Genomic DNA, 14,268 nt, shown 5'->3' with positions numbered 1-14,268 from the left:
TTTTTTAAAAAAATTAGGTGATCCCAACTTCGTTAGATTAATCGTCCTAAGCGCATAGGACCTCGCCCCTAGAGCTACTACGGAGGTAAATTGCGAGTAGCATAATCAACCCACTGGTCATATTATAGTTTTCATGTGCGCACAAGGGATCCGATCTAAACCTTTTAGCATCATTGGACCTTTTTTTCTAATAATGTACCTTCAAATAATGAGCTATCAGTACACAAATAATGTACCTTCAGTATATTAAAAATGTACCTTATGTCAGTGGTCTACCCATGGTTCATGGTATAATGATTGTGCTTATAATAATACACAACATTTTGCAAAGCATATATCTAATTCAACACTTCAAATTCCATGAGCAATTTTATAATAAATGTCAAACTTTAAACAACTCCCATCAAAACATACCAACATGATGATTGATACATGGTATATAAAACATGACAACAAATCCTCAAAGCATGGATGAAATCATCCCATATATATATATATATATATATATATATATATATATATATATATGGGATTAGATTATGGGATTAGATCTTTCGAATTAGAATATTGGTCAATATATAAATTGGTAAATATAGAATTAAAAAAAAAATATCTCACATATAATCCCATAATCTAATCCCACAATCCCAATCCGATTCTTTTTTTGTTTCAAACAAAAAGTGGGAAAGCAAAAATACGAAAAAATCAGAATGAAAAGCGTCCATTGCCTAATGGATAGGGTAGAGGTCTTCTAAACCTTTGGTATAGGTTCAAATCCTATTGGACGCAATTCTTTCTATCTTTTTTTTATTTCGATACCTCGAAAGACCTTTTGAATATTGAAATCCGAAACGCTTGATTGGATATTAAAGTGAAATTTGATCAAAATTTCTTTATACTTGTTGCTGAAGTATATATATGCATGCATGCTTCAAGTGGATGGGAACCAAGTCGATCTTTCACCTTGTGGAAGACAAGATAATTCTAAGCAAGAATGTTGTGCTTTGGCTAGTCCCTAGTGCGATGCTATATTTTGACCATTAAAACCTACTAATTCACACTCCCACCCTTTCATATATGGCTGCTGCACTTATCCTACCTAACCATTGTACAAAATCATAAAACATTGTTAAAGGATTATATTGTATATCAATTATATAAGATTATTCTCACCGTTTTTACTTTAAAATTTTGATGAAGGACGTAAATAGCATGATATGTCTCAACTGATCCACAAGTCTCCAAATGCTTGTACACTATTGCCCACATCAAAGTCATTCTTTACCTCTCATTTTTTTTTTTTGGTCCTTACTAGAAATCAAATTTTGCATAGTGTAAAACAAATTTAGTGTTCAAAGCACCTTAATTACATGCAGTGGAAGGATGGAAAATTTTACTTAATTAGTATTTTTATTTTCATGTAAATTTTGTTTCTCTCTCTCTCTTTTAATTGTCACATATATAATTATATTAGGAGAAAGTGACATATATATATTTGACAAAAAATGCATGTTATCATGATCAAATAGGATACCTGTATTAAGTGAACTACTTTGTCTTTTTATGGTTTGTCTATTCTTGATATATCAAGATCCTGGCTAGCACACATATATTAATATATGCTTTCTTCAATTCTTCCCCTTAAAGTCTTGTTTCAATTCACATGCCTATCTAGGCGGAGCAAATGGAATATATCTGAACTTTATTTATTATTTGTTTTTTCAAGTATTGATAACCCATTGAAATAGGTCAAATGTGGTTGTTCTGCTCTTTCTGTTTTCTTCTAGTTTTAAATTTGGGATTAGGTGGGATTTGGTTGAAGGGAATCCCATTGTTTTTGTGAATTCCCATTCACAGTTGTTGAAAAGGCAGAACTAGTACAAAATGAGAAAGGTTAAAAACACTAAATATTTAATACAAAAGGTGTATACTTTTTATTGGACATACAATAGATTATTAAAAATGTAAATATACTGCCTCACCAAACACTAGAAGAAAAATACTAAAATACATTGAGGCAATCCCTAGCCATGTTGCATGCTTGCATAGTTGCAAGTGCTTAATCTAACAATCTAACAAATAATAATAATAATAATAATAATAATAATAATAATAATAATAATAATAATAATAATAATAATAATAATAACAACGTACAACAGCAACAACAACAACAACAACAACAATAACAACAACAACAACAACAACAACAATAATAATAATAATAATAATAATAATAATAATAATAATAATAATAATAATAATAATAATAATAATTGTTTGATTGAATTGGTTATTACTAGTTGTGAAGTTTGGAGCCTAATTTATGATATTAATGATAATTGTAAAGTTTTGTTACTTATGCTTATTGTCTTAGCTATGGGCATGCAATTAAATTTATCTATCCTTTCATAATGAGTGAATTCCATTTTTGGTCATACTGTTATAGGGGCATTTCTAATTTTCGTCCACTTTAATTTTTTTTGCCACTTTACAACCACTATTATTGAATGTGTTCCACTTTTAGTCCACCGTTAATATTTCCGTCAAGAGGCTGTATAATCAAAGGGTATTTTGGTCTTTTTATGTTTGTCTCTTCTCTTTTAATCCAGGCGCTTCGTCCTCCTCCTCCGATATTCGAAGATGGCTCTTCGAACAACGAGAATGGGAAGCCAAAGCTACATCGTTTCGTTCGTTCCAACATGGGCCGGCGAGGTTTCTTAGGTTTTAGGTTTAATGTTCTCATTTCTTTAGTTAAACATAATCTTGGATGAGAAGAAAGGTCAAAATACCCCTAGATTACACGGACTCTTGATGGAAATACTAACGGTGGGACTAAAAGTGGAACACATTCAATAATAGTGGTTATAAAGTGGCAAAAAAAATTAATGTGGACTAAAATTGGAAACGCTCCTATAACAATAAGACCAAAAATGGAATTCATTCTTTCATAATAGTACGTTCGGTTAGGAGGAGGGAATTAGAGAGAAAATGAATTGTAATTCGGTGGGAAAAGAATAAGATTGGAATTCAAATTATATTGTTTGGTAGGGAAAAATAGCCACAATTGGGAGAGTATAGAGTCATATGTATAATGGTAAGTCTAGACATGTGCGTCGTAGACATAATACCATTAGACAACTGCTCACAACTGGTGTTGTCTCGATTGACTACGTAAATTCAAAAGACAATATAGCGGATCCGCTGACCAAAGGGTTAGGCAAAGAAGTTGTGGAGAAGTTGACACGAGGAATGAGTTTAAAGCCCTTGGACTAAAAAGTTCTATAGTGGATACCCAACCTAGCTGGCACCTAGGTTCAATGGGACAACTAAATTATGGAACGGAGCGTGTCACTTTGGGGGTCTCGGACTCCCTACCACTCCTCGTTGAAACAGTGACTCCCGCACGAGGCTAGCATGTTAATGCTTTAATGATTCGAATGCCGGTTGACATATGTGAGTATGCGGGATACTCGAGAAAGAATCACCTATGTAAGAGAGAAGTGAGGGTCGCTTCAAAGAAGAATTGTCGGGCACAATTCTTTAGAAACTCTCGCAAAACCAGGAACGGTGACCCACGACCAAAACGGGCACACTCGTGAGAACAGAGCATGGTGAGAGGTTCCTGTGTGAGATATGTCATCGTCTACACAAACAACAGTCGGTTCAAAGACATCGCGTTCTACCGTACAGCCAGTAGAGTAAACATGTATTCACAAGAGAAGGTTCAAAGGGTATAGTGACTCCCTACCTATCCTATGCAGGGATCGACCGTTTGAACATAGTTGTTTCCGATTTCAAAATACCCTGAAAATCAATTTTTCATTCATGTGAGGGATTGTTGGAAAAATAGCTTAAAATGGCATGTTAAGTGGCTATTTTCTAATTTATTTTAATTATTATTACAATTTTTCATTTTTTTAATTAAGACAATTTAAGTCTAACACTAAGTTGGATAAGTATGTGGTGCTACAAATGCATCTTTTATGCTCTTCTTGTGGTTTACATATCAAATAACATAATGAGTTTATACCGATTATGTTGACTATGGGTTTAAACATAGAAACTTTGTGGTAGACATTTTTTGTTTTAGGACAATCGTCTCATCAATCATGTTATCACTTAGCTTATGTGTCTTAATTTTGTTTTGATACTAAAATTAAAAATTCATAATATCAAATAGTTACGTTGAGTTTTGACTAATTCGAAATTGGGTTATTTTTAAAAATTTTCCTTTTCAATGTCAAATTAATTATTCTATTTAAAAATATAAACATAAAATATTTCTTTAAAAAAAAAACGGATTCTTTCGGTCAAACAATAATTGCGTCACGTATTTATAAACGATTTTCACATTAAAAGAATGACAAAATAATTGTATTATATTCTTGGAACTATATAATTTGCGCTGGTCTGCAAAAGTTGGATAGCGATGGGGTTGGTGCTGCAACATATGCTTTGGTTCATTGTACATATATGCAATATGCCTGTTTGACAAGAAGAACATATATAGTGGGTTTACACCCATTATTAGTTGACAAATGGTTAACCTTATTTGACAACATCACAACTCAAGCCGCAATACATCCTAATCCATTCTCATAACATTCTTATTCTTCCCACATAAAGTTTTTTTTTTTTTTAATTTATTTTTTAACGAGGGATACACGCAATCATTATATGATAGTACACAATCATAGTTAATCGATTCAAATCAAGAAGGCTAATAGACCGACCATGCTGGGAATCAAGCTTGTAACTAGGGATGACAATGGGACGGGAAGTATACTCCCCGTCCCCGGCGGGAAAGCAAGAGACTGAGATTCTCACACGGTCAACTCTTAGTCAAAATCTTAAATTAGTATAATTTTTAATTTTAAAAACTAAAAACCTAAGTCTTAATTTAAAAATTAATATATTTATATAAATAATAGTAATAATAATAATAATAATAATAATAATAATAATAATAATAACAACAACAACAACAACAACAACAACAACAATATTATTATTATTATTATTATTATTATTATTATTATTATTATTATTATTATTATTATTATTATTATTATTATTATTATTATTATCATTCCGGACGGGGCGAGGAGGGGTATCCCCGTCCCCGTCCCTATTCCTAAAAATTTTTCATCAGGATCCCGTCGGGAACGGGACAAATTGTCATCCCTACTTGTAGCTTTGTGATTACTAAATTAACATCCCGATGAATTTGGCAGGGTTGTTCCCAAATTTTTGTAGTTTGAATACTATATTACATTAACCATTATAAAATAATAAAAGTTTAAAATAACGCTATAAATTATAATTTAATTTGACCTTTCCACAACATTATCAACATTGTGGGCCTTAAAAACTTAAAAAAAAAAAAAAAAAAAAAAAAAACTTTATGTTAGAATGAAACATTTATTATTATGTTGGGACTTAAACTTGTGATTTGGCTCTGATATTGCTTGTTAGGATCAAGCGTTTACACCAAAAATTATATCTCGTATTGAAAGTGTAACTTTATTTTCTTATACCGCTACCACATTTTCGATAAAGCAGGGTATTAAACATCTAGACTTGACCCTTTAGACCTCCACCCGACAATCTCCGATCCTAGCCGCGTGGTTTTGAACTTGGCTCTTCATTAACGTTTGCCACAGGCCAACACTTTATATATAGTGTTATATGCATAAATTGAGTGCAAAAAAATTTTCAAATTGACCAATATGAAAAAATTGGAACGTCTATGGCAATGGGATTAGATTGGAGTTATTAATTGTTCGAGTCATATTACTTTCATGTAATTAATTTTGTATGATGAGACCATTTCACGTGAGAGGTGAATAATAATTTTAAATAAAAATAAATGTTTTTTTAATGGGTTAATAAGTATTAAAATAGAGAAATGACGAATTGATGTAACAATAATGAGAAAAACTCCACTTTTCTAAGTTTCTAACATAGACACTTTACACGATCTTATCTTCATATACTTCATCATCTCGATAGCTACTAGGTTACCCAAACATCCTCCATATTTCTATGATTGCATTTAAGAAAAAGAATCTTATATACTTTTTCAATAGAGATCATGATGGAATAAAATGAGAAAAAAAAAATACAATCCATAACTTAACTTTATAAATGATTCATTAACTATTCACATTTATCAATTTTTATTCTTGATTTTCAATTGAACCATAAATGGTTAATTAACTATTAACTTTTACCAATTTTCATCTTCGACTTTCAATTTGACTATAAATAATCTCCTGACTATTGATTTTGTTCTAAATTTGGTTCTCCAGTTAATATTCATTTAGTAAACATTAAGGGGGTGTTTGGTAAATAGTTAGATGATTGGATTAGTGTGTTTGACTAGTTGATAGCATTAGCTGATCGTAGAAAAGTGTTTGATAAATTAACTCTTAGTTGATTACAAATCCAATTTGCCATCTCAACAACAAGCCAATTTTTACATTATTATCCTTAAATTTAATGTTTACTAAATGGATATTTAACTGCAGGACCAAATTTGAAACAAAATAAATAGTTAAGAGACCATTTATGGTCAAATTGAAGCTTAATGATAAAAATTAGTAAATGTCAATTGTTAAAGAACCATTTATGGTCCAATTGAAAATGGATAATAAAAATTAATAAATATAAATACTAAAGCACCATTTTTGGAATTAACTATTATTTTAAAATATATTTAAATAAAACTATATAAACTCGCAAGTTTATATCATACATACTGACACCATATCAATTCTCATCTTTCCTGCAATCTCTCTTCAAATATTTCCAAGCCATGTAACTAAAGAATCCTTTTTTGGTTTCCTTTTCTGAAACTATTTCTACAATCAGATATCAAAGAATGGGAAGAATTCATATTTTTCATCCACTGCTCATCTCCCTAATACTCTGCAGTGTTTCTGCAGAAAATTCATCATCATCTGATGCATATTGGCTCCTGAGAATAAAATCACAGCTTGTTGATCCGTTTCGGGTTCTCGAAAACTGGAATCCACAAACAGATTTCTGCACCTGGAGTGGAGTATCATGTGATGAGTTTCACATTCTTGGCCTGAATCTTTCTGCAGCAGGGATAAGTGGTGAAATATCTGCAGATTTCAAGCACTTTGCTGCTCTCCAAGTTCTTGATCTTTCCATGAATTCTCTCTCGGGTTCGATCCCGGGGGAAATCGGGGAGATTGGAAGCCTGAGGGAGTTGCTGCTTTTCTCAAATTATCTCACTGGGGAGATTCCTTCAGGGTTGAGTTTGTTGAAGAAAATGGAAGTTCTTAGGATTGGAGATAATATGTTGGGTGGCCAAATTTTGTCAGGCATTGGGGAGTTAACAGAGTTGAGGGTTTTAGGGCTTTCTTATTGCCAGTTTAATGGGAGCATACCATCTGGGATTGGGGATTTAAAGAAACTGGAAATTCTTGATCTTCAGGAGAATAGTCTAAGTGGGGTTATCCCAGAAACCATTAGTGCCTGCACTGAGCTTCAGGTGTTTGTAGCAGCAAACAACGGTCTGACCGGGGAGATCCCGCCATCGATTGGGAGGCTCGGATCGCTTCAAATCTTGAACCTGGCTAACAACACTCTCTCGGGATCAATCCCGGTTGAGCTGAGGCGAATCCCGGGTTTGAAGTACTTAAACCTGTTGGGAAACCGGTTAGGTGGAGAAATCCCTTCCGGGTTAAACTATTTGGCTAACCTTCAAACACTAGACTTGTCAAATAATAACCTCTCAGGGCCTATTACCCTTCTCACCACAAACCTCAATAGCCTTGAGGCCCTTTCTCTTTCTGGCAATTCCATGACAGGAAATGTTCCTAAGGACTTTTGTTTCCCGAACTCGACCCTGCACTGGCTCTTCCTGGCCGATAATTATCTCTCGGGGAGCTTCCCCGATGAGCTGCTTAAATGCTCGTCTCTCCAGCAGCTCGATCTCTCGGGGAACGCCTTTGGAGGGGGTCTACCGCCCGAGCTTGGGAACCTCGGGAGCCTAACGGATCTCTTGCTCAACAGCAACAGGTTTACAGGAACTATACCTCCTGAAATTGGAAACCTGAGTAACTTGGTAACTTTCCATCTCTTCGAGAACACGATCACCGGAGGGATCCCTAGCGAGTTCGGGAAGCTCCAGAGCCTCGAAACCTTGTACCTCTACGACAACCAAATCTCGGGGAGTATTCCGTGGGAGCTGACGAACTGCTCGAGCTTACAAGAGATCGATTTCTTCGGGAACCACCTCTCGGGCTCCATTCCCGCAACGATTGGGAGGCTAAAGAATCTCCAGCTTCTCCAGTTAAGACAGAATGACCTATCAGGCCAAATCCCACCAAGCTTAGGGTACTGCAAGAAGCTTCAAAGACTAAGCTTAGCTGACAACAAGCTCTCAGGACCCCTTCCTGCAACACTAAGATTCTTATCAGATCTTTTCCTCTTTAGCCTCTACAACAATTCGCTCGAAGGCCCACTCCCCGGCTCGTTTCAAAGCCTCAGAAACCTCAGCATCGTAAACTTTTCGAACAACAGGCTAACTGGAAACATCTCCCCACTTTCCACTTCAGATTTTCTAACCCTTTTAGACCTGACAAACAATAGTTTCTCGGGCACTGTTCCATCGAGCCTATCCAAGGCGAAAAGCCTTAAACGCCTCCGCCTTGCATACAACCATCTCTCGGGCAACATCCCATCCGAGATTGGCCTATTAAAGAACCTCAACTTTCTTGATTTGTCCTTCAACGAGCTGACCGGGGAGGTGGGGTCCGAGCTCTCGGGCCTAAAAGAGCTTCGCCACCTCCTCCTCAACAACAACCAATTCGCGGGGGGAATACCCGAATGGTTAGGGAATCTACAAGAGCTCGGGGAGCTATACCTGTCATCCAATAACTTCAATGGAACAGTCCCTTCAGAGCTCGGGAAATGCTCGACATTGCTCAAGCTTTCCCTCCATAGCAACCGATTATCCGGTCCAATCCCACCCGAACTCGGGAACCTCACTTCTCTATATGTCCTGGATCTCCACGCCAACCATCTCTCCGGCCCTATCCCGTCATCCCTTCAACAATGCACCAAATTATACGAGCTGAGACTATCCCAGAACAACCTGAATGGCTCGATCCCCCTCGGGCTCGGGTCACTCACAGAGCTACAAGTGATACTGGACTTGAGCAACAACAATCTCTCGGGCGAAATCCCACCATCATTGGGGACCCTTTTGAAGCTAGAGAGGCTAAACCTCTCTTCCAATCAACTCCATGGGGAAATCCCACAATCCCTTGAGAAACTCTCCAGTCTCCACAACCTAAACCTCTCATATAACCACCTCCAAGGACAGCTCCCCGAAACTTTCGCGAGATTCCCATTAGCCTCATTCTTGGGGGGGAATCTTAGGCTGTGTGGCCCACCACTGGAATCTTGCTCAGAATCAAGGGGACAGCATAAGAAATGGGAGCCATCTGATGTAGCTGTTGCTGGGATCATAGTGGCCATTGTGTTCACGGCCACTATCATATGTATGGGTCTGATATATATGATGCTGAGGATGTGGTGCAATTGGAGAAAGGTATCGGTTTCATGCTCGGAGGGGGGTGGTGGTGGGGCCCATCACGAGCACTACAATAGAGGAGAAGAGGAGAAGTACTGGGTTTATGGGGAAGAGATGAAGAGTACTACTGGGGAGTATTGGAATGTGAATTCCATGGCGGCATTGAAGGATGTTTCTACAGGATCATGCATTTTTCAGCTTAAGCTCAGCCCAGAAAGCACTGAAAATCCACTCATTTGAATAGTGTTTCTCTCTTAGCTTTCATTCTTTGTCTTGCAAAGTATTTTTTTTTTCCAACTTTTGATAACAATCTTCTGATCTTCATACTCAAATACTTTTTTTTTTTTTTTTTTTTTTTTTTAAATTTTTTGTAAATACCCTCTGTTAGTGCAAGTTTTATGTACTTAGTTACTCAGCTTATTTTTGGAAGAACACTAGAGAATAGAAAGTTGGTACCTCCATGGTTGATACGTTTTAATTGCCTAAGGATTCTCCCCTTCTATTTTTCTACTTTTTAAGTTTCTGGTAGGGTTAGCGTGAAACGGATTTGGAGTTAATCTGAATTCAATCCGCTGAAGATGAATTTTATCAGCATTTGTATCCGCCCAAGGACGGAGCCAGAAATTCGATTGAGGGGGGCGAAGGACGGATTCATAAATTTTTTTCAGTAAAAGCAAAACATTAAAACAAAAGATATAATTTAAAAAAAAAATAAATTACCTAAGATTTTTTTTTTTTTTTTTATAACCATTACTTAAGAAATATAATTGTAATTTAATAAAATAATTTGAATAGAAAACACATTATAAATTATACATATCACTATTAATATAAAAGAATGTTATATATATATATATATATATATGTGTGTGTGTGTGTGTGTGTGTGTGTGTGTGTGTGTGTGTATTAAATATTAAAAAAAGTAAATGTGTTAAAGCCATAGGGCTTGGGAAGGACAAAATATGCTAATGCAAAGTTTTGAACCCAAGACCTTACCAATTACCACAAATATGCTCTTCCAACTAATCTAACTCCTTACTTGTTAACATTTACTAGTTTTTTTATACTAATATTAAAACATATACTATATATACATATACATATTATATGGGGTGGGGGTCTGCCCCCCCCTCTGCCTCCGTCCCTATATCCACCAGGGGTGTGGATTCAATCCAATCTGATCTGCTAATAACAAATTTGACAAATTGATAATAGTATTTAATTTTTTTTTTTTTAATCTCAATTGGAAGTCAGGAGTCGGACTACTGTTGGATCTCACCGCTTTAACCACAAGTATTTTGACTATCTAGTTGTCATATCCTACATAAAACAAATTGGTGATAAGTATATAGACATCTCTCCATGGTAAGTCACAATGCCACGTTTCAAATTGAGCAGGAGTTCAACCCGGCCAACGGGGAACAACCACATACCATTAGACTAGGATGATTATAGTGAACTAAGAGATGTAAGGTTAAGACCATGATATCTTTATGAGAGGCAAGACGTCCTATTTATTGTGTAAGGCGGAACCTACTTCATAGAGTGACACCGTGGCTGCAGCAATTATACTGTGGATCTCGGTCCAAAAACAGCACCGTTTCTTTAAGTAAAGAAACGGCGCATCGTTACAGTTACCAGAGCGCGCATGTTTGGTGTATTAATTACTAACTAAAACTACAGTGTATCTAAACTGATATTGCCTCACGTATTATTTTTATATTATCAAAGGAAACTACAATGTATATAAAATGAAACTGAACAACATTTCACATATTTGAGTGTATATTGTGCAATGAAACTGTAGTTATATCAAAATGATAATGTAGTTGTGTGTTAATGAAATTATAGTGTATATAAAATAAAATTAAATAACATTTTCACATATTTGAGTGTATAAATATCGAATGAAATTGTAGTTATATCGAAATGAAACTGCAGTTGTATTTAAATGAAACTGCAGTGTATACAAAATGAAACTGAATAACAGAGTTACTTTTTGCGGAACGGTGCTAAACGGGTGTCGTTTCTTTTCATTAAACAAAATGACATCGTTTAAAAGCTCGGTGCATAATCCATTATGCACAGCGGTGCACGATATAATTTACCCCGTGGCTGAGCTATGGCCTATGGGCTTTGAGAGTTTGAGTGGGGCCAATTGACAACACTCAAATTTTATTGTTTATTATATATATATATATATATATATATATATATATATATATATATATATATATACTTTTTATTTCATGAGAACCAAAAATGCAAACCAGAGCAAGAGTATAAATAGAGAATTGAAAAAGTTCTATATTTTTTTCAAATAACTTTTTCTCTCTTCTTGTATAGCTATGGAGTTTCAAAGTTGAGTTCAAAACTTAGACATTTTTTGCGTTGCTTTTCTTTTTCAAAACTTTGGTACTTTGCTAAATGTTGTTGGGGCTTCTTGTAAACATTATAATATCCTTGATGTTCACTCTAACTCTGCATATTCCGATTTCCAAGAGGTTACGTACGTTGGTTCTCTCTTGTTGAAAAACTAGTGGAGACAAAGAAAAAAAGTGTATATCCATTAGTTTTTTTAGCATACAGAACAATGGGTTTCTGTACTTGTTTGATTATTTTTATTGAAAGGGATGTGTTTGAAAACGTTGTTGATAAAGAAAAAAATTATACAACATTTTCAAAGTATGAAAACGCGTCGTGGACAATTGTAAAATGAAGAAATTTATTTATAAATATAACTTATATTTCTATTTCTATATTATCGAGAGTAATATATTGACACCACTGAATTTGGATCCTAGCTCCGCCACTGGAGTGACAAATGTGTGGATTAGTTGCCCTCCATCTAATCGTCCACGCATCCCATTTTTCACCCCACTACTTTTTTTTCTTTTTTTTTTTTTTTCTAGCGCACTTCACGTGAATAAGTAGATTAGAGTTTCCTACCCTTTGGTACACAAGGATTGAGATAGCTTGATTGGTTGGCTGCACCTTTTTAACATTTTGCTCCTTCCTTTTGAGTTACCATGCTTCCTTCCTTCCTAACCCACCGGAGACTTTTATTCTTCGATCCAAAACCTCACCAATAAAAATGAAGCCCATTAAGCCAAGATCTTCCCAATACAAAAGCCATCGGGAGCCTATAACCGCATCAATATCAATATATTCTTTTTTCTTATAAAACTTCTTAATACAACTAAAATTTTCTATATATCTCATTTTATAATGGTATTTAATTATACTTTGCAATAGAATAACAAGATAAGTTGTAGTTTTTTTTTTTCTTTTCTTTTAGAAACAAGATAAGTTGTATAGTAAATTAGTAATTGATAGTTTTTTGTTTTTTTTTTTTTTTGTTTTGTTTTTTTTTTTTTTTTTTTTCACTCAAAAGGTTTAGTGTTCAAAGCTCAATATAAACATGTATTTAAGTACTCCGTATTTATTTTGCCAACTATTATGTAGTATGATTACACCTCTGATAGAACAGATACAACCTTGAGTGTTTAAAAAAAATATATTTATTTTAGACATATTAATGTAATATATTGATTACAAAAATTAACTAAGGTAATGGTAATATCAACACCAAAGACTATTGTCATTAATTGTACCACTTTTTAAAGTACAAGAACTAAATTGAACAAAAATATAATTGCACATTTTTAATTGTTTCATATCTAATTGCACATGTTTTTAGTCTGATAACTTATTTGAACAAATGTAATAAGTTTAATGATTTATTTGCCACTATTTTCTAATAAGTTTAATGATTTATTTGCCACTATTTTCTAAAATCTATAAAAGTCTATTATTTAAAAATTTATAAAAATTTGTAACAAGTGAAATCACATTCACTATTCAAAAGCGCGAACTAGGTAAATCTCATTAAGAAGGTTCTACGGGGAGACCTTGTACTATAGACTTAATTAAAAGAATGTTGACAAATATAAAATTCGTGACATTCAGATACGAAAATTATGTTCCATCCATTTAGTTAAAGAGTTAATACCTAAAATTGTCCTCGACTATAGTGGTTTTTCTCAATTTTGTCATAAACGACTTTAGTGACTTAATGTAGTCCCAGAATTTTGTGTTTTTACTCAATTTAGTCCCAGACTTTTGTGTTTTGCTCAATTTAGTCCCTCATTTGTTATCCCGTCCATTTGTTGTTAAATAAATAGACAATTCAGTAATTTTAATATTGGCATCTCTTTATTCATAGATATGTAAAGTGCGAAATCCCTCTTTTTTTACGAATTACTCCCAGAATTACTCCTAAACTTGCGAATATAAAATTTGATTCGTAGGTCTGGGAGTAATTTTGAGTGTAATTCGTACAAGAAAGATGGATTTCTCACTTTGCAGGTTGAAAGTAAAGAGATGTCAATATTGATATTATTGAATTGTCCCTTTATTTAACATCAATTTGACAAAATAACAAAAGAAAGACTAAATTGAGTGAAACACAAAAGTCTGAGACCATATTAAGTCACCAAAATCGTTTAGAACGAAATTAAGAAAAACCACTAAACACCGTTTGAGTATTAACTCATAATTAAATTACTCGGGGCTAGTTTCCCTCTTTTGTAAGGGGGTGATTTGGAGCAGTAATCACCAAAACGGCAGCGTTTTCCGGGAGTAATGCCCCGCGTCTGTGGCGATTATTCCAGCTGATCATAATCATAGATCTG

General features: G+C 34.4%; 1 protein-coding gene and 1 non-coding gene across 2 annotated transcripts; both read left to right on the top strand.

The window, feature by feature from the left end:
• Nucleotides 1–717: 717 nt before the first annotated feature.
• On the top strand, nt 718–789 carry TRNAR-UCU. Its single transcript has one exon. It is a non-coding gene; the product is annotated as a tRNA-Arg (tRNA).
• Nucleotides 790–6,771: 5,982 nt separating this feature from the next.
• Nucleotides 6,772–9,823, top strand: LOC109177182 (LRR receptor-like serine/threonine-protein kinase GSO1). The gene has a single exon (XM_019326492.1). The coding sequence runs from the start codon at nt 6,887–6,889 to the stop codon at nt 9,812–9,814; it is 2,928 nt and encodes a 975-aa protein (XP_019182037.1). The 5' UTR covers nt 6,772–6,886; the 3' UTR covers nt 9,815–9,823.
• The last annotated feature ends 4,445 nt before the right edge of the window (nt 9,824–14,268 follow it).

Source organism: Ipomoea nil, unplaced genomic scaffold (genome assembly GCF_001879475.1).
Source record: "Ipomoea nil cultivar Tokyo-kokei standard unplaced genomic scaffold, Asagao_1.1 scaffold0803, whole genome shotgun sequence".
Classification (NCBI taxonomy): domain Eukaryota; kingdom Viridiplantae; phylum Streptophyta; class Magnoliopsida; order Solanales; family Convolvulaceae; genus Ipomoea; species Ipomoea nil.
Note: the sequence above shows the minus strand (reverse complement) of the source record. Positions and strands in the feature narration are given on the sequence as shown.

Excerpts from the sequence above, each read along its gene's own strand:
- LOC109177182 (XM_019326492.1), top strand. The coding sequence starts at position 6,887 with ATGGGAAGAATTCATATTTTTCATCCACTGCTCATCTCCCTAATACTC.